The sequence below is a fragment of the Delphinus delphis genome, chromosome 11 (assembly GCF_949987515.2).
Source record: "Delphinus delphis chromosome 11, mDelDel1.2, whole genome shotgun sequence".
In the NCBI taxonomy this organism is placed as follows: domain Eukaryota; kingdom Metazoa; phylum Chordata; class Mammalia; order Artiodactyla; family Delphinidae; genus Delphinus; species Delphinus delphis.
In genome coordinates, this window is record NC_082693.1 from 79,916,265 (window position 1) to 79,938,199 (window position 21,935).

The window sequence follows — 21,935 nt, forward strand, 5'->3', positions numbered from 1 at the left end:
GATGGACTCCTCATTACTCTATGGTAAAGGGCAGATGTGGCCTTGATCCTTGGGGTGGCATTCAGCTTCACCTGGTTGACGGACAGTAAAAACAAAAGTGCTTGGAGAACAAGGGTGCCTTAGGTCTCCGTGCTTTTGGAGGCTGAATTACAGCAGGAATGAGCTATGGAGGAAAGAGGTAGAGCAGTGCTAATATGGAGGAGCTGTAGAGACCAAAAAGCAAAGAAGGGGTTTTGCCTCGCATAGAAAATAATTTCAGTTTTGAAGCCCAGTATTAGCTCTTGTTAAATAGTACATTCGTATCTAGATAATATCTGTATTTCTTCAGGTAAGTTTAAAACATTAATACTTTCCCAGTTAAAAATGCTTGTTAAATATTAAATAAAAATCAAACAGACTTAGAAAGTCTTTTGCCTGAAATAATGGTTTATAATCAAGTCTTATATTTACTGAAAAGTAGATCTAAACATGGGTTACAATGAAGCAATACTATTTAGTTAGAATAACAAAATAAAATTGAAAAAGCCTGGGGCAAAAGCCTGTCATACTGTAGATTATTAGTGACTGGCAGTGCTTTTTAAAAGGCTTAAGAAATTGCAGAAGAGAAATTAAAATGATCCAAGGCCCTCTTACTAAGCATCTTCAGGATATTTCTTTAAAGCTTAAAATACTTAGAGAAAAATCTTTTCTTTAGGTTCACGTATTGAATGCTCTTAACAGTCCGAGAATTTGGCCATGGATCAAAAGCTTGTTTACTTGGCATATACGTATGTATTTATTTCCTTTAATATATATCAGTTAAACAGAGGAAAATGTACATTATTAACTACCCCTTCAAACTCAAATAAAAATTAACCTTCCAATACGAAAGAAAAACATAATTTGAGATTAAAGTTTTAAACGGAGAATTGATTCTGCTTAAGAGGTATTTGCCAACTGCCAGCTAGAAATTCATAGCCTGCTGAGTTTGAAGGATTATAATTGGGCCGTACCCAATATAATGTAATTACATTAAATGTCTCATACCACCAGCTGAAAGTATAAAACTGCTAACTGAATTTAGTTATAACACAGAAAAAAATTTGCAAAATTTCAGAGCTTTTTATTGGATGGCGGATTCCAAAATGTAGCTTTTAATCTTTTCATTATTTCAAAGGGTGGTAAAACTGCAAGGTTTTAGTTCATGTGCACCAGACATATAATTCTAAAACATCATATCACATAGCTCTCTACCCCCCAAAATGGAAACTGAAGATATCACATATTCTATATGTTCTGAGAATACAAAGGGGAAACATCATCTATATTCTTACTTACTTCCTGAGAAAACAGTTTTGTAAGGACGTCAGTAGATAATTAAAAGCTATGATTATGACTTAGTTTCCTAACATGAACAGGAAGATATGGTATTTTCCAGGCCTTGTATTATTCTTTAAAGAATTTTTAAAATTAGGATTTAATTGATTTTTTAAATAGAAGCTTTTAAATCCTTTCTACTAGGAACTGCTCCCACCTACCTGCTTGTAAATTTAGATCTGAATATTACCAAACATTATTCTCTACTGAGAACACTTAATGAAAAACTAAAATGATTTTAAATGACGACTGTTATTTTCAGGTTTCACTTTCAATAATTCTGACAAATGACAGAGATGGGCTACCCAAACATGTATGATATATGTAATTACATTTACTTTCCATTATCTCTACAGCTTTGAAGAAGGCTACATATAGCTCTATATTTATAAATACGTACACATGTATTTGGATGTGAATGTAAGGAAAGGTCTCCTACAAACATTCACACACACATGAAAGCAAGATGCTGCTGCAGTTCTTTTAAAACATCTTCAAGAATAAAGAATGCTGGTTTGGTCAAATGCAGCTGGTTATCTTGAATTTGTTCCTTTTGATGATAAAGAGCAGAGATGGCCACTTCTGAACACGAAAAAGCACTGGTTAGAATTTACGTGTTCAGGAGGAACTGCTGGGTCACTGGAGCATCAGTACCAGGCAATGTATAGACACTGTGGTCCCCAAGTGCCAGAAATTCCCATGCACAGGAGGAGGGGTGTGCCTGACATGGCACCTCAAAAGATGCCCTTTGCATGCCACCCCAAGAGCTCTGCTTAGTGATTCTCAACCAAATGCCTCAACCTCTTAGACAGCAGGCTATCCAATAAGAGAAATTTAACGGAGTGTGAAAATAGAATTGGATTTTAAAATACAAAATGGAAAAAAAACCCAGACATTAAAATGTTTCCTTTCCAAACAAAAATGAATTTTTAAAAAGTATGCCAAAGTGAACTGTGAATATTTGAATATTAAGCAGCTCAGAGTAAAACAGGTCATGATTTCACACACATTCCAAAGATCAGTTCAGTACTGTCAAGTGGAAAAAAAGAAAAAGGCTGAGAACCACTTTGTAGCTGTAATGGTGCCTCTCCTGGCTATACTCCTCCCATATTTGCATAAAACTTATATATAATATCATGCAAATCATACTCAAATATTTCTCACAAGTAAAGTGCATGAACCTTTAAGAATTGTTAGGCACAAAGGACTGAATAGCCCATGGACATGGGAAATACAAAATGGGGAAGAATAACACTGATATATACATGGGTATATATATATATCAATTTACCCTTTTCCTTTTTCCTGTAAAAGCAAGTTAACGCAGACACCTGGGATGAAAGCCAAACTCACATGGGACAGATTTTAACTGTAGACTTCAAAACCAAGTACGTTTCTTATTTTAGGACAACGTTTGCACGTTAACTAGTCACAAGGCACAGTGAATGAAGTATAAGAGACAAAAGAAATTTCAGGAGTTGTTAGACATCACAAATTTTCTGCATTGCCAGGACATGGTCCCTATAGCTACTGACGACACTTTGCAACACACGACACAGCTCAAGTTCAGGAAGAGAAAAATAACCATTTGTAACCTTACATTATGAACCTGATGGATGGCTGAGAAAGGAAATCCAGCGTTCTGATTCGTCCATATCTCACAGACAGACGACTGCTGATATAAACAGAAAACTATCTCATCTTGTCAATATTTAAAACACGGCAGCTACCAAGGTAGCATCAAAGAAGGGAAGGAGGAAAATAATAAAAAGCAAAGAATCATATTTCTTAAAAAAAAAACCAACTCAAAACACCAAAAAAACTTTCAGGGTGCCCGAGGTTTAATAATTGACTTTCAAGTCATTCTTTTGCCTAAAAACACTTTTGGGTTGGCTGGAAAAAAAAAAGACCATTTATGCATTAGTATTATGTCAAGGGAAATTACCAATCCATTCACATCTTGGAAAAAGCAAACTGTGTTTTACATTTGCCGAAGAGAACGGAAATACCTTCCCTCTTCATGTCATTCGTTTCAGAGGATAAATATTTTTATGAAGTTCAAGAAGGATGGGAAAAAAATCTTTAACACAGATCAAACATTTTAATTTTCTTATCTTCAAATGACCGAGAGCAAACAATGCAATAAAATGACTTTCCTAACTTAGTCATTGCTCAAGTTGGTAAACCTAGAGAGATTTTTCCCCTCCAGAGCTCTCAAGAGCAAAGCTCTGTGATTAACAAGGGAGAAGTGCCAGTTTGCTGCCCAGCAGAGGGAATGTGTGGTGGTGGAGGGGCCCCAGGGAGGCACAGCAGGGAGGGGCTGGGGTTGGGAAGCTCAGCTCCGTCCCTCAACCAGAAACTTTGGGGAATGCCATTTGGTGTCTGGGAGCCTAATGAATCTGCTCCATGATGCGGATTCTCTACCACACCATTAACAATCTAACAACCAACAATTATTCAAAGGCAGTAACGTTTGCTTAGAACCAAATGCCAAATGAACCAACACCCTCCCAGGAGTTATAGCAGAAACCACCAGATAAACCAACGAGACTCCTGGCTTGACCTTTACAGAGTTCTTTTCCTGAACTCCATCATCTAAAAGACACCATGAAATTGAATCACAGAAAATGGCAGAACGCCTGAACTTATTCAGCTAAGCGCCGCGAACATCCCCAGAATTCACAAGCAGAGCGCACAAAGATCAGTGCAGGAAGGAGATAAGAATGGAACCACAACACAGTTTAGAACCCCAGCAAAGAACAATATCATCAGCAAATGCGCTGTGGAAAAGAAAGCTTATCCCTGGCTAAATGTTTCCCCCACCTCCACCCTCCCAGAAACGCTCACCAGAAATTTAACATCTCTCTCTCCGGTTCCAAAGGCAGCTCCACACACACCTACATCTTTGCTTTCCATCCCTTCTGTCATCTGGATGGCTTGCTGGGGACAGACTGTCAGGTAATTGGCATTCTGTTAAGAAAGTAAGATACCTGGGGTCTGACCAAAAGGCACCTCCAACCACCTCCCACTTAAACCAGCTCTGCTATTCTCAGTTTCTGCTCTAAACTTCATGCTATTTTCTCCACAGGGGCATCTTCCCCTTCCTTCTCTGCAAAAATTAAATCTCTAGCAAGTTAAGTCTTGGGGCCATTAAACCCCCAGCCTCGTCTCCAATAGGTGTCATCTGATTTAAATATATTAATTCCATGCTTCAGCAGGACTACCATCTTAACCGGCGCCAAACATACTTCTAGGATACCCTTAAAGCACTGTCACCCACAGTTCTGAGATAGTTCTTTTACAGAAATTACATCTTCTACGACTTTCACAGACTTTTAGTGCTAGAAGTAACCCAGGGATCACCTGTCATCTGACAGATGAAGAGAAGGACATTCAGAGAGGTTAAGTGGCTTGCTGTGGTCACACAGGGAAGTGTCACAACGTGTCAGCCTGCCAGGATGGCTAGGGAGGAATGCCAGCCCAGTACTGACCTCGCCAGAAGACGGAGAGAATATTCAGTTATATGGAGGCTGTTTACTAATCCTGAAACAAATATATATAAATGGAGCCAGTTCATGGAACAGTCTCAACTCTACAGGGGTTCAAATACCTTAAAAGTTTTGTTTTCCAGTCAACTCCTCCCAAACGGGCCATGCCCAGTCCCTCCTCCCTGGTGGGCAACAGGCCAATCGACATTCTGGGCAGCCTGCATGACCTCCTGGTCACTTTGAGTTATGAAGAATTCACTTTTTTATAAAACTCCAATATCATTTATGATTCAAACTTTGCCCTTCCCCACCACACTCCAGTCCTGAGGCTTAAAGAAACCCGAGGTAGGGTGGCACGGTCCTCCTTGGATGTCCCCCATGCCAAGCTCAGCCTCCTTCATGCACTTAGCTGGGCCGGAGGATACAGGAGAAGGACAAGTGCCTCTCTCTTACTTGACAGTGGCTGAATTCTCCCTGCTGGTTGTCACTGCTTCTCAGGGTAATACTAACTTGGTCTCTGATCCTTCTCATAGGAGCTGCCCCGCCCTGGGTTCTACCGTATCTGTGGAGGTTCTCTGGAGGTCTTTGCTGGGGAGGGATGTCCCTACTGCACAGTCCCTGATGTGAGAAATGTGGCTCTAGCCTGACTTTCCCCAACCCCATCCAGCCTTCTTAGGTAGGACACGTGCACGCCCCTTGGGTGGGATGCAGGGGAGAGTGCACGAGCCCCGCCTCCTGACTGCTCATCCACAGCACATATATACATCCTTGCCACGCAGAGCAGTCTGCTCTGTGACCAATCCTCCTCTCTGCCAGGACATCTCCCTCCAGTTCTCTCTTCCTCAGTTCAGGTTGGTTGATCTGCATCTGCTCCCAGAAGTTCACCTAGGGAGAGAGATACCAGTTTCCCCTTCTGGCTGGTTCCCTCACTTCGGGTGAGCATTCCTCTTGGAGACCTTCTCCTTAGGCTTGGGTTGCATGGGGATGCACTCTCTCCCCTCCCATGGGAAGGGAGGAGAAGCCTCGGTTCTTTCCACAGTGGCTCAGACAATTCTCTGCCCCCCTGGCCCGCCCCCAGCACCAATCTTCTGACTCTGTGGACAGGAGGCTGACTGTGCAGGGCAGGATTTACCACCTGTTGGTAAATTCCAAGTAGGGTGTCTGGCTCCCTTATCAGCAGCTCTCTCTTTAGAACGTGCAATACTTAGTACCTACAGGCAATTTCCTCCTTAGCATCCTGTTACATGAATATATCTTCCAACAGTCACAGAAGTTACCAGAAAGTTAAGGAGGGAAGAGAGGGTCTTGTGCCATAATTATTTTTATTTTTAAAACTCCATATAAGATTTTCTCAGTGAAGAAATAAAACCCACCTCTAGTCATATACACTGAAGAGAGTTCCCATGTGGCTTATATACCTTTTAAAGGTGTTACAATAACTATTTTTCACTTATAAGGTATGTTCAAACTTGATAAAGGAAATCCTCTCTCATTTCCAATAACTATGTGCCTCAGTGCAAATGGTAAAAAGTCAGATTCAAAAAACAGAGTTTAAAATAAAGGCAGTTAATTGTATTTTAGTTATGGAGATGGTTTTTTAAAAAGCTGATAACATGTCAGACATCACAGTAATTCTGACGGTAGCAAAGACTTTACCAGGCGCGTAAGAGCAGTAGCTTAAGGTAGACCAGCTGTAATTGGTGTCCTCATAACATGAAATGGCTCTTCTTCTAGACACGTGGTTATCAGGCTGCGTGTTGGAATGAATTTTTTAAATGCAAAAGAGCTTCCCCTGCAGAATTTCATTACATTTATGAAGATGATACTTCAGGGTACAACATGCATTGAACTACAGAGTGTTCAAAAGCTTTTAGAAAGAAAATAGCAGTGAGAAAATTTCATCTGGGGCCCCAATTCCTAGAACAGAAGTGATTTAAATCTAAGTTTTAATTAAACTTCAGAACATCCTCATGTGTAAAGAAGAAGAAGAATAGCACTTGGCCTGCTTATTTCATCAGGTCGTCGTGTGGCTCGTGCTAAGTAAGCTTCACGCGAGAGGGAACTTTTTCACATCTCTGTTTCTAGGACCTGGAATACAGAAGCCATCAAACGTATTGACTGAGTGAATGGAATCACAGAATGTGTTCGATATTTCTTGGCAAATGGTCAAGCACCATAGGAACATTAATTACTGCTCTTCATTATCACGTTTAGTTGATCTACTTTGTTGTTGCCACTTGTGCCTTCAGTAAACTACATCACTGACAACACTCTTCTGGCAAAATGCACCAGAGATTAACCTTGCAGACTTCTTGTTAGAGATGGTCTCGTTTTTCCTGATAAAGGCTGAAAAAGCACCGCTAACTTTGTTGAAGAGAGAGGCACACCTATATGCTAAAGAGCTGCTTGTACGAGCCTGGAAACAATTCTGTAAAAGGATGGTAAACACCCTTTGCAATTTCATTTGCTTATTAATTTTCTCTCAGTTCCTTTTCCTCATACATTGTGAAGCTTAATTTAGTTGATCTGAACTTGAATTACCATGAAATCCAAATAAATGGGGGTTAAGGTATAGCGATCTTAGAACTGAGATATCAATAATTTAATGTTTATTTCTTTGGTGATGAAGTTAGCACACTTTTAGAGGTACACAATTTTATCTTGAGTTCAGACCTCTCTCCTGATTCTGGAAATGTTTTCTTAAAATGCAACACACATATTGCTATTGTTACCATTATGTAGCTCAGGTTACCACGAATACAGTTCAGAAAATACCACACGTTTGCATTCAAATCTAGTAACAAACTAAAAAGCGTATTACCTATATTCAAAGTCTTTCTCCTAAAGGTTGACTTCTTTTTGCTCAGTTGGTAGCAACCCAGTACTTTACAATAAATTCTCTCTCCTTCACCGTCTGTTCTCCCTTCTTTACTGGAACATTCCCTGTAAGTACTGAAACATCTTCCATTAAAAGCAAACAAGCCCCTTTCCTTGACCCAACATTCTCCCCGAGCTCCTGCTCCGATTCCTGTTCTTTAAGAAGCAAATCCCCCCAAGAAGTATCTATATGGTCTCGGCTTCCCCTTCTCCCGTCCTCACCTGAGCCTACTCTGCCGAAACTGCTTTTTTCATTGTGTCAAATCCAACTGGTCATCTTCCCTGACCTCCTGACACTTGATCACTCCTTCCTTTTTCAGCCTCCTTTGCTGGCTCCCGTCATCCTCTGGTCCCTGGAGCATCAGACCTCAATCCCTTTTCCTTCTCTGGCTTTACCAGGTGGTCTCATCCTGTCCCGACTCCCAAATTTATGTCTCCAGCCCAGATCTCTCCTCTGAACTCCAGATTCAGACATCCAGCTGCCTTCTTAACACCTCTCTTAATCTTGGTGATTAAGAGGTATCCTAACCTTAAATGCCCCAAACCAAGCTCCGGATCACCTCACCTTCCCTGTAAGCTTTCTTATCTCACCAAATGGCAACCCTCTTCTTCCAGTTGGGGTCGTCCTCTTGCTCACATTTCACATTCATTCCAGCAGCAAATCCTACTGAATCTACTTCTAAAATCTTCTCACCCTCCTATCACTACCTGGTCCAAGTCACTACCTTTTTTCACTTGGATTCTTCCATTAGGCTTCCAAACTCATTGCTCTCGTCCTTGCCCCCTTAGTGTTTATTCTCAATACAACAGCCCAAACGATCCATTTAAAGTGAAAGCCAGATCATGCTGTTCTGCTCCATTTAACTCAGAAGAAAAGTCAGAGTCCTAATAACGGCCGGCAAGGATCTCCATCCTCCGGCTCCCATGCCCGCCCTTACCTCTCTGCTCTCTTGCTCACTCGGTTCTGGACAGCAAAGCACACTCTTGCTTCAAAGCCTCTGCCCTTGTTTCCCCTTCTCCAGACGCTGCAGGAACAGCTCCCATACCTCACGTTCTACTCCAGTGTCACCTTCTCGGAGAAGTCTTCCCCCAAAACCCAGCATATTATATCCAAATTAAGTCTATGCTTTCTACGCTGCAAAGGGATTATTCTTTCAGGCACAAATTGAAAATGTGGAAAAACGTTTACAGCATAAGAACCTGTCTTCCTGGCACCCTGACATTCATCCAGAGATAATTACTGCTCATCTATTGGGTACAAGGCATAGGTCGCAAAGTGAGTAGGGGTCAGCCCTGCTTTTAGTCAACGTTTATGGAATAGGGATTGCTATGGACATGATCCATTTTCCTTTGTCAGGACCAGTATGTGGTAAACTGGGATTCAGAGGTTGATGGGCCTTAGAAGCAGCAAGTGGGCGATAGCTCCACCCACTCAGTAACACCAATTAGGCTCTGAAAACCTTCGGGATTCTGCGATGCTGTGTAGCTAGTTTAATAAAGAAGCTTGTGTGAATAGAGCCCTCTGGTCAGATTCTCTCAGAGATGAAATTTTCTGCCTTGTTCTAGCTCGGAAAAAAAAAAAAAAAAAAGAAAGCTTTTCCTCTGTTTCTCCCTTATGTTTGTCATAATTTTTCACACTTTGGGGTGTTCAGAAATTGACCAGAAAGAATCTAACAAGAAATCCGAAAGGTTCAGAGTGAAAGTTAAAAGAGTAATGAAGTCCATTTCTTCTCTTGGATGACAGCTCTTCTAAAATGAAACAAAAACAAACTTGAAGAGAGAACAAAACAGCTTCAAAGGCAAAAGAAAAATGGGCACCCTAACAAAGGAAGCCTCGGTCAGCAGCCAGCAAACTCAGCGCCTCCTTGAGCAGAGAATAAAACGAGATGAGATCTGTCAAAGGATGGAGTCAGACAAATTCAGATCAGTCAAGGAACAACGCACCAAACACCTCGTATGCAAAAGAAAACACCTCTTTTCTTTAGCAGCGACAGCCCTCGCAGCCTCCTCTTCCATGGGCACCAACCAAACCCTGCCTGGAAACCAGAAATCAGAAGCTTTTGTCTCTCCTGAGTTACCCAGAAGTCGCAGGCCAGCATCTTATTTTTCCGTCCCACCGTCGTAGACGTGGGAACCATCCTCCTCCTCTCTTCACGGGGGAGTTCTGCAATGTGTAGACACTCTCTAACAACCATGTGTGATTCTCCTCTTCAACTACGTCGGGAACGTCACAAGTTCAGGCTTTCTTACCACTGGCCCTTTCTGTGAAAGATTTTGGATCAACTATTTTATTTGCAGGGAATGCTGGACTAAAAAATCCTGCTTCCCGTCATTTCTTCACTTTTCTGATGAGCAGTCTTCTCAAACCTTCATGATTGTGAACTTGACCCCGTATCAGGGAAATTCTTGCACAGATTGGTAATCACCTGCTGGAAATGAAAAGCCAGGCCAATAGTTGTCTTTCCATGTGTGACCCATTATTGCTGGCGTCAGAATGGATCAATCTAGCAAAAATGGGAGGAAGTAAACACTGCATTCGGTCTCATCATAAGTACACTGAAATGATACAAATTCTGATATTACTTGCTGCCTGCCCAAAGTTACAGCTTTCTTTCACTAACTTCCTCCCCGCTTCGCTCCTCCCTGTCTCCTTCCCTCCCCCCTCCTCCCTCCTTTTCTCCACCCCCCACCATCTTTCTTCCCTCTTTCCCTGTAAACTCTGATTCTGCTACTGACAGCACATAAAGTAAGCTCTCAGCTGCTGAAATAGGAGAGAACTATAGCCATGTGACCTGTTATTCATTTGTAGAGATAATACATAACCTGCATTCCCTAATATGACAGTTGTAGCCCTAAATGACATTACACAATTATTTATGAAATCTCTTCACAGGAAAAGAAAAAACAGAGCAGAGGAAAAAAAATGGAACACTGTCTATACAATCCAGATCTTACTGTTCAGCTCCCCAGGTTCCCTGGATGTTGCAGGGAATTTAAGTCAATTGGGATCATGCTGTTTCTTGCAATATGGGCTGTTTTACTTGCTCTCCCTCAAAGTTTGGATGCCACGACTCTTGATACAAACATTTTTCAGGGCCATTAGCAGAAATATTAATCACTCATTCAGAACTGCACCGATCTGCTTTTTATCATAACATGAACTGCTGCAAAGAAATTCCATTTTGCAAAGTACTAATTGTTCTCTGCCTGTAACATCTCTTTAAAATATACATTATATTCCTTTCTTGTAAATCGACAATGTCATTTTTAAAATTTCAACCCATTTATTAACTATATGCTCAACATTGGTTCCTGCCTCTGGTAAAAAAAAAAAGAGAGGTATTGGACAGGACATTCATTCAATGATGTTTACTGAGACCGCACTACTTCCTCACGTTTTCCTTGTGGAATGTATGGGGAAACAAGGTCTGGTTGATTTAATTCTCTTGCATGATGCCAGCCTAAGAGGTCTCTCCAGAAGAACTTTTTCCTCAGTTCTGCCTTGTTCAGCACTGAAATCAATACACTGGAGGAATTACTTGAAAGGCACACTTTTCTGAGGTACACTTTTAAAAGCAACATATTACATAGTTGGGAAGGATCACTGATACATTGAGCATTGACCAAGTTCTAAAACGGCACTGACATGCCCAGAGCTGGGGAATCCGGATGCTGCGTAGCCTGCGTCCCACTTACCAGAATGCTATTGGCAAGAGGTGGATGCGGTTAATATAGTGAAGGGAAGACATCAAATTGTCTTTAGTCTTAAAGAACTATTCTCAGCAAGAGGGAGTAGATTTACTCTTCGTGTTTTCAGAAGATAGCATTAACTAACTACATGGGAGCTTTAAGGAGGCTTCTTTCAGTTCAATATAAGGCAAGAGTTCTATTCATTAGAACTTTTCTGATGATGGTGGGGCTGGCTGCCTCACAAAGTGGGGACTGCCTTACAGGGACAAGCTCAGGAACAAACTTGCGGCTGTTTATTAAGGATGTATTAGAAGGGGCGCTGCATCAAGATACATTTTCTGGCCCCCTCCCACCCTAAAGCTCCCTGCTTTTCATTAACAGAAGCACAAAAGGATCCTCTAGCCATAAGTGCATGTAGATACTGCAAGTTACTATAAATTTTTGTGATACTACATTCAAGCCTCAAAGTAGAGATCGATACAGAAAGGGGGGGGTGTCACAACATTTCACAACTGGTTATGTGAAGCAATTGTTTGCTACCCCTGATTTGCAAAGAATGAAAAGTTGGATGTCAAGAGCAAAGGATCTTCTTTAAATACAATGTTTATCCACACCACCTTAGAGGTTCAATTCTCTACTAAGTTTGCAGTTACATAAAGTATTAGCTATTAGTAACAGAATTTGTCAGAGGACTACAAAAAATTGCGCTGAAGCCTTTTGGGGTTCTAGAATTTTTAGAATGTGTCATGTCTGCTGGTATAGACACAACCCGGGTGTTCATCATCACAGTGGTTAAAGCACAGGCTCTGAAGCTAGAGAGCCTGGGTTCAAATCCTGGCTCTGCTTCTTACAATCTCTGTGGCCTTGGGTCAACAACACAAAGTCTCCGAGCCTCAGTTTCCTCATTTTAAAGTTGTATTCATCAGTGCTGGCTCTGACGATAATGACGATGAACTAACTACCAGATCTAAGCCTGGCAGACGATATGCTACTATTCCAGGTAGTTTGTTTCTCTAAAAGATTTGAGACCATCCCAGTTTGTGTCTAAGCTGGAGTCCTGGAAACCTGTGGTTTTGTGGTGCCTAATACCTATGTAAAGTAATCTGGTCAACAAGTATTTATGGAATGCTTATTACAGGGAATTAAAAAATAAGGAAGAGTCAGGCCTCACCCCTAGCACTCATATACTTTACTATAAGAGAAATAAAATAAAATTTAATATATAATATAATGACATTTTTAATATATGTTAACTCATAAAGTATTTAAAAGTACTTAAGTATGGATACCATCCATAAATCCTCTCCAAAGAGCTCCAATGCTAACTAGGTTATCACACAGATAGGAACCTCCTGTGCAGTGTTTGCAATCCTAAGAACTATTGTTTCCACATCTCTGGAAAGGTATTAGTTTGGGGCCTACCAGCTGGAAAACAGAAATAGTTTTGTAAAACACCGCTAAATATTATGAGCTTTACTTTAAAATGCATTTATTCCCAGTTGCAGTTGAAAAAGCATAGCGTAGAAGGAAGCTAGAGTTATCTCAAAATAATAATAATTTCTAAAAACACCCAAACGTAGAGCTGTATACTTTGTAAACTACTGTGATAACTACTACTTTATTTGTGCCTCACAACAGCAATGTGAGGGGGCCTTAATCTCACTTGAGGAAGAGAAAACTAAGGCTCTGAGTAGCTAAGAGGCTTGTTCAAGGTTACAGAGGTATCAGATATCAGAGACAGAATTTTTAACTCTGACCTCATTACTTCAAATCTGGTATTTTAAAAAAGCTCATCAAATCAAGTATGCAAAAATGAAATGAATACCCATGTAATATAACAATTGTCGATCAGATATTCTTGGAATTCGGATGTCAGAATGGGTTTAATCAGGTGTCCACCACTGCTATTTCTGTCTGCCCAGAAACCATGGCCACTTCTGCTCATGAAAGCCTGTCCACAGGAGGAGTTTCTTTGCCATCCCTCAGTTCCTGTGGTTCAGGTGGAGCTAAAACCATCTCCAGGCATGTGACCTATGCCTGGCTAATCGCATCTCTCTCTCTCTCTCTCTCACACACACACACACACACACACACACACACACACACACACACACGCACACCACGCACACACCATGCACACACACACCACACACACACATGCTCCTCTCCTGTGTGATTAGCTCAGGACACATAAAAGAGCCAAACCAGCCTGATCTGAACCAGTGGGACTCAATCCTGGGGCTTTTTGGGGAACCCTTGGTAAGATAAGCCCTCTTTCTCACAGGTTCCAGTTTAACAGGAATTGGACTTGAAACTCCCCTCATGTAGAGAAAGCCTGATTGGGAAAAGAGCCAACCCAGAGGACAGCAGAGCTAAGACATGAAGAGCCTGAGACCAAGATGTCATATGAGCACCTGAACCCAGGATACCAGGACTTTGTACCAAAAATGACCCAAGTATGTGCCCTTTTCTGCTTAAGACATCTTGAGTTGGATTTCTGTTACCTGCATGCATTCAGAAGAGTCCCTACTGATTTATTACTTTAGTCATACATAAACGGACGTAACTGAGGCAGGACTGCACAAGAAGCCCCATTTCCTCTAGACATTAAACACCTTCCCTTTATTTTCTTTAATACTGGAAAAAGAAAAGGAAGAAGGAGAAAAGAAGAGAATTCTCCTACCCTTGAAAACATATCAAGGTCAGATTATAAGAGCCAACACTGACCTGTGGACCCAAGAACTGGACTGAATCTAATAAGAAACATTCCAAAAATTTAACAAGTGGAAAAAGATAGCCTGGTGTGCCTCTTGGCAAACATGCCGCTCAATGCCAGCCAGCCTAAGGCACCACGAAATATCACAAGGTCAATTCCACTAAAACAAGGTTTTTATATATTGTCCGATTTATTATTTATTCACTTGAAAATAGGATCCTTTCTGTTCATGTTTTAAAAAAAAATCCGTGATCTGGTTTTAACTGGAAACATTCTCCTTGGTTAAGTACCAGCACATGATGGGTAGGTGGAGACATCACAGCTTCCCTAGCAAAGAGAGTGGAGGTGTTTAGGTCTGATTGCGTCAGTCAGAACAAACTCCTGGTCATCTAATGTGCCTCACTGATGGACTTGACAAGAGAATGAAAGAATTGAGACTTGTAAGATGAGTATCAAAACGTAAAAGCGACTCCATCTGAGTGATTCTCCCACTTCTTCCTATTATTATTATTTTTTGACTGTGGTACAGGATAGACGGTAACACTTCAATGTTGCCCATAAGACGATAATCATACTGGAATTTCCGGCACCGAAGTTGTCAAGGGGAGAGCATATATATAAACTTAAAAAAATTTTTTTTTAGTATCCTTATTGGAGTATAATTGATTTACAACGTTGTGTTAGTTTCTGCTGTATAACAAAGTGAATCAGCTATATGCATACATATATCCCCATAAGCCCTCCCTCTTGAGCCTCTCTCCCACCCTCCCTATCCCACACTTCTAGATGGTCACAAAGCACCGAGCTGATCTCCCCGTACGATGCAGCTGCTTCCCACTAGCTATCTGTTTTACATTTGGTAGTGTATATATGTCAATGCTACTCTCTCACTTCGGCCCAGCTTATCTTTCCCCCTCCCCGTGTCCTCAAGTCCATTCTCTACGTCTGCATCTTTATTCCTGTCCTGCCCCTAGGTTCTTCAGAACCTGTTTTTTTTAGATTCCATATATATGTGTTAGCATACGGTATTTATTTTTCTCTGACTTACTTCACTCTATATGACAAACTCTAGGTCCATCGACCTCACCACAACTCAATTTCATTTCTCTTTATGGCTGAGTAATATTCCATTGTATATATGTGCCACATCTTCTTTATCAATTCATCTGTCGATGGACACTTAGGTTGCTTCCATGTCCTGACTATTGTAAATAGAGCTGCAATGAACATTGTGGTACATGATTCTTTCTGAATTATGGTTTTCTCAGGGTATATGCCCAGTAGTGGGATTGCTGGGTCATATGGTAGTTCTATTTTTAGTTCTTTAAGGAACCTCCATACTGTTCTCCATAGTGGCTGTATCAATTTACATTCCCACCAACAGTGCAAGAGGGTTCCCTTTTCTCCACACCCCCTCCAGCATTTATTGTTTGTAGATTTTTTGATGATGGCCGTTCTGAATGGTGTGCAGTGATACCTCATTGTAGTTTTAATTTGCGTTTCTCTAATGATTAGTGATCTTGAGCATCCTTTCATGTGTTTGTTGGCAGTCTGCATATCTTCTTTGGAGAAATGTCTATTTAGGTCTTTTCCCATTTTTGGATTGGGCTGTTTGTTTCTTTAATATTGAGCTGCATGAGCTGCTTCTATATTTTGGAGATTAATCCTCTGTCCGTTGCTTTGTTTGCAAATATTTTCTCCCATTCTGAGAGTTGTCTTTTCATCTTGTTTATGGTTTCCTTTGCTGTGCAAAAGCTTTTAAGTTTCATTAGGTCCCATTTGTTTATTTTTGTTTTTATTTCCATTTCTCTAGGAAGTGGGTCAAAAAGGATCTTGCTGTGATTTATGTCATAGAGTGTTCTGCCTATGTTTTCCTCTAAGGGTTTTATAGTGTCTGGCCTTACATTTAGGTCTTTAATCCATTTTGAGTTTATTTTTGTATATGGTGTTAGGGAGTGTTCTAATTTCATTCTTTTACATGTAGCTGTCCAGTTTTCCCAGCACCACTTATTCAAGAGGCTGTCTTTTCTCCATTGTATATTTTTGCCTCCTTTATCAAAGATAAGGTGACATACGTGCATGGGTTTATCTCTGGGTTTTCTATCCTGTTCCATTGATCTATATTTCTGTTTTCATGCCAGTACCATACTGTCTTGATTACTGTAGCTTTGTAGTATAGGGAGAGCATATATTTTGAGAAAAGGCAGTTAACCGTCCACATTAACAAACTAGGTATACAACACATCAGGTTTAAATTCCAAGTATGAAAGCACCTTTTTCCACTTTTGCTTGGCATGATGCCTTTGGGCATAGATGGCTGATGGTCCAGAGTTCCTGGCTTGAAACAGGGCACAGATATCATCAACATCCCAAGTTATCACTGAAGCTGGTGTGTTAGCTTGTCAACTCAACAAGCTGTCACATCAGAAGCTCCTGATGGAAGAGCTTACTGAATTTATTCTTAACCTTCTTTTTGGGGTTATGTATTATCTGTCTGTGCTTAAGTATTAGAAGCTGCTCTTTAGACCTTCATGGAAAAAATTTTTGAAGTCATGGACACGCTGAACTTTTCTGAGCAGTGGTGAGGTGATGAAAATCTAAATTAAAAATTAGCCACTAACTCATGGACATCTGAAAAAATCTAATGTAACTCAGTAATAAAACTTGTTTAGTGGGGGAAAAGTCGCTTTGTAAAATGCTGTTCTTTTCAACACAGTTGTACCATTTTTTGAAGGCTGATTCTGTAAATTCCATAACATGAGAGCAGTGGGTAGAATTTCTAGGAACACCAGGCTTCCTTTCCCAGAGAAAATACAGAAGAATAAATTACTCCCTTCTTTCTCATAGGCTGGCTCAGTGTTTGCCTCATGGATTTTGGGGCTATCCATGCTTTCTAGTTAACAATTTTATGTACTTTGTATTTCAAACAAGTTTTAAAGTTCATTTAAGTCAAAAACAATCCTTTCTTTCTCACTTAATATTTTCTCTTACCATGTTACAATATTAATGTGTTATTACTGTAAGATATCCTTTGCTACATACTTTTGTATGCTGAATTTGCAGAGGACTCTTCCATCTCTCCTCTGCTTTCCCTGGCTTTGTGATCATTTCACAGATCCCTTTTCCATGATGAAAGATGCTCCTTGGCAGCCTTCATATTTATACAATTAAAATAATAAGGAGGAAAATTCCAATTCCATTCTCAATATACATTCTAAGCATGGAAATAATACTGGAACAAAAGGATGGTCTTTATAGAATGCTACAACCATCTGAGCACTTACCTTTCTAATGTCTTTGGCATTAACTGGCCCTACAATGAATCAGGGACCTTTGAATTAGGGACTGATAGATGATATATCTGAATCGATAGTCATATCATCTATCTATCTATATATACATTGTGATTTACAGTTTAGAATATACTTAAACATAAATTATCTGACACACACAAGCCTGCCAGGCAGTCTTTATCCATGATTTAAAGACAAGGAAACCAAAGTTCAGAGAAATCGCATGACTTGGTACAGGTCACACAGCCTGAAAGAAACCAAATCAAAACTCCAACTGAAGATGCTGCTAAGGAAACAGCATCCACTAATCGGAGAAACCCTCACGGGCAAGAACTTCTCTGTATATGCAGTAAACCCCACAGCTACCTACAAAGCTTTTCACAAACGTGGGAGGAGGGCAGAGTTCTACCAAATGTGCAGGAAGGGTTTCCACTAAGAGGATCAACAAATAAACACTGTAGAAACTCGGAAATGGATTAAAGACCTAAATGTAAGGCCAGATACTATAAAACTCCTAGAGGAAAATATAGGCAGAACACTCTTTGACATAAATCGCAGCAATATCTTTTTACCCATCTCCAAGAGGAATGGAAATAAAAATAAACAAATGAGACCTAATTAAACTTAAAAGCTTTTGCACAGCAAAGAAAACCATAAACAAAACGAAAAGACAACCTACAGAATGGGAGAAAATGTTTACAAATGATGCAACCGACAAGGGATCAGTTTCCAAAATATACAAACAGCTCATACAGCTCAATATCAAAAAAACAAACAATCCAATCAAAAAATGAGCAGAAGGCCTAGATAGACATTTCTCCAAAGAAAACATACAGATGGCCAATGGCCACATGAAAAAATGTTCAACATTGCTAATTATTAGAGAAATGCAAATCAAAACTACAATGAGGTATGACTTCACTCCGGTCAGAATGGCCAGCATCAAAAAGTCTACAAATAATCTTTTTTGATCTATCTCCTAGAGTAATGAAAATAAAAACAAAAATAAACAAATGAGGCCTAATTAAACTTAAAAGCTTTTGCACAGCAAAGGAAACCATAAACAAAACAAAAAGACAGACCTCAGAATGGGAGACAATATTTGCAAACAAAGCAACTGACAAGGGATTATCTCCAAAATATATAAACAGCTCATGAAGCTTAATATCAAAAAAACCAATAACCCAATAAAAAAATGGACAAAAAATTTAAATAGACATTTCTCCAAAGAAGACACTCAGATAGCCAAAAAACACATGAAAAAATGCTTCAACATCACTAATTATTAGAGAAATGCAAATCAAAACTACAATGAGGTATCACCTCACATCGGTCAGAATGGCCATCATCAAAAAATCTACACACAATAATGTTGGAGAGGGTGTGGAAAAAAGGGAACCCTCCTACACTGTTGGTGGGAATGTAAATTGATACAGCCACTATGGAGAACAGTATGGAGGTTCCTTAAAAAACTAAAAACAAAGCTACCATACGACCCAGCAATCCCACTCCTAGGCAAATATCTGGAGAAAACCATAATGCAAAAAGATACATGCACCCTTATGTTCACAGCAGCACTATTCACAATAGCCAAGACATGAATGCAACCTAAATGTCCATTGACAGATGAATGGATAAAGAAGATGTGGTTATATACATACAATGGAATATTACTCAGCCATAAAAAAGAATGAAATAATGCCATTTGCAGCAACATGGATGGACCTAGAGATTATCCTACTACTACTATTATCCTACTAAGTGAAATAAGCCAGACAGAGAAAGACAAATATCATATGATACCACTTATATGTGGAATCTAAAAAAAAGAGATATCAATGAACTTATTTTCCGAACAGAAACAGACTCATAGTATACCTGAAACTAACATGATATTATAAATTGGCTATACTTCAATAAAATAAATTTTAAATTAAGTATTTTTTTAAAAAAAGGTTTTATGGTGAGAACCATGAGCTGATTCAGTAAGTTTCCACTAAACAACTAGCAATTTTATCCTCATTCTGCTCACTGTTCCTATGTATAATCTGTTAGAGCACATGGGAAATTAGTATGTATTGAACTGTTACTAAGATATTCTATATCATTTTAAAATAGAAGTAGCCCACCGGGCATCAGGGGCCATAGAACAGGACATGGTCAGGCAGACAGCTTGAGTCCTGGCTCTGCCACGTAGCAGCTGCAAGGCAAAGCGCTCACCCAGCTGGGTTCCTTGAGTATAGAAGGGGCTGCTGTGAGGTTTAAATAAGATACTGCATGTGGAATTTCAGACATGGATGGGGCCATGGCAGGGCTTCTATGTGGCCCAGTTTCCATTTCTCTTCCTCTAACAGAATCAAAAGAACGACCATTTGTAGAACTAATATAATATGTAAAGTGCTTTCAAATAAAGAAGTAATTGATCTAGTCGTACTTATTAAGTAATACTGTTTGGATCAAGATATATTAGACTTTCAACTGAATCAACTTTCTAGTGATTTAGAAGCAATTTAGACAAAGCCTTTCTAGTGCCTGACATATTGCCCCAGGCAAGTTCTCATTTGGTTTCTTTCTGGCTGTGCTACCCCCACCAAGTCATATAATTTCTGTTTCCCAGTCTTTGAAATGTGGATAATGTCTGTTTCTAAGGTTTGTACGCATCAGGTAAGGTAACTGCCTCAGGCAATATTGATATTTCTAATTAGATGAGAGCATTCAAAACACAAGAACTTCTATAGTGTGGGTTTTCTCTTACTGTTTAGGAGTCTTTTTTATTTTGTGAAAATAGAAGTATTATTTCATTTTTCCATAAGTATTTGGTTATAAATAAATGGTTATAAGTTTCACTTTGGGAAACTCCGTTTCCTTTTTTCATAACTTTGGAGAATGTGGTCCCTAAACTTTATTAATTCCATTACTCTCATTTATTATTCATTTTAAGGATGTTTTGACTTCTCCTAAATATCACTCAAGAAAATTTCTAAATATTGCAATTAGGTCCTAAATACTGGAAATACTTTTCCTCCTTCTGTTATTATTTTTCGTATTTTCACTTACTATCTCATCTCCACAGAACTTGGCCTTAAAAGCTGATCTGCCATGTGCTACACACACATAAATAGTTGTGTAGGATACCTTGTCTGTGCTAAAATGAGATGACAGATGTGACAGTACTTTGGAAATTTAAAAGCAAGCTCTATACGCATTAAGGTATTATTATACAAATGTGAATGCAACATTTATTTATTAGGGATATGGAAATAGGGGAGCCTTTCAGAACTTCTGGGCTGAGTCCAATTTAGAATTATAGGCTAGAAAGCTATGTTTTCAGCATGATAGGCAACCCATTGTTTAGATGTGTTTACATCATTACATTTCATGGTTTCAAAAATCCTATCAGTACTGAACTTGATTTTGTTTCTCACATATTTATTTAAGACAGTTTGATGCCACAATATTGCTTACATCAGAATAAAAGCAAACAATAGCCGTACTATTTAAAACCCTCTGGATTCCAAGACAAGTATTTTAAACATCGGTTCGAACTGAAAACAAGTAGTCAAACACTGTGTTACCTTTTAAAAAAATATTTGCTAACGAACAAATTTAATAGGTGGAATGGACATTAAATTTATCTCAATGTAACTTTCAGCATTGGCTTTTCAAGTTAAAGCACTTCCACACGTCTGCTGGGCAAAAGCTATGCTGCTATGAATTACTGCAGCCGCCAAGAACTTAAGGTTCCTGGCCTACGGCTAGAATTCCAAATCACTCTTCTGGGGGCGCAGGTAAACGTGAAGCAGTAAAGGGGTTTCTGAGAACAAGGATTTGTCCAGGTGATTTTCTTTTAATTGTGTTTTCCTTTCTTTTAGTAAGTAAGTAAGAAAGGCTGAAGGTGGACTTCGGCCTTTTAGTGGGAAACAGACTGGTTAGGCATGCGTTACCCAACCTCAAGTAAGTCCCTTGGGAGAAACCCCTTGGGAAGGAACCTCAGGGACTGAGCTCCAGGTGGGAAGGAGGTGTAACTAGCTGCTTGCTTACAGGAATTTAATTGCTAAAATTGCTAATTCAAGCCCTTAGGAAGAAGACTTGAATTCAGCTTTACTGGCTAAGGGCATAACATTGGGGAAGACGTGGTCTAGAGACAGTTTGATGGGTTCTAAAAAAAAAAAAAGCGAACGGATTTCAAAAATTATTACAGCAAATGACCAGAAGCAGAAAAATAAGAAAAAACATCAATTGGGTGGCTGAGTGGTGAAAAAGTCACATAAATAAAACTGTTCAACAACAAAATTACCAAGTATTTCATATTTTGACAGGTTAAAGCTTTGAAATGGTTCTATTTTTTAAAAGGTACCCATTCATTTCTCCACGATTTCTGGCATTTCTAGACTGAGAAAGTCTCAAGACAAATAAAAAACTGCAATTAACACAGCCTAAAGAGCTGCAATCCCAGAATCCCTTTTTCTTATCGATTGGATTCCTGTAGTGCCATCTCCTATTTATTCTGCAGCA

At 39.6% G+C, this 21,935-nt stretch overlaps 1 protein-coding gene across 12 annotated transcripts in view; it reads right to left on the reverse strand.

The window, feature by feature from the left end:
• The window catches only part of ANKS1B (ankyrin repeat and sterile alpha motif domain containing 1B), a 1,152,360-nt gene that overhangs the window by 59,969 nt on the left and 1,070,456 nt on the right, over window positions 1-21,935 (reverse strand). For 6 of the 12 annotated variants that reach the window (XM_060025436.1, XM_060025443.1, XM_060025442.1 and 3 more), the window contains one exon: window positions 2,957-3,031. The exons of 3 other annotated variants lie outside the window; for them this stretch is intronic. In XM_060025436.1, the coding sequence (XP_059881419.1) occupies window positions 2,957-3,031 (75 nt within the window). Of the gene's footprint in view, window positions 1-2,956; window positions 3,032-4,203; window positions 4,308-21,935 lie in introns of those variants that run through there. 3 more of the 12 variants (XM_060025437.1, XM_060025441.1, XM_060025448.1) reach the window with 2 other exon arrangements.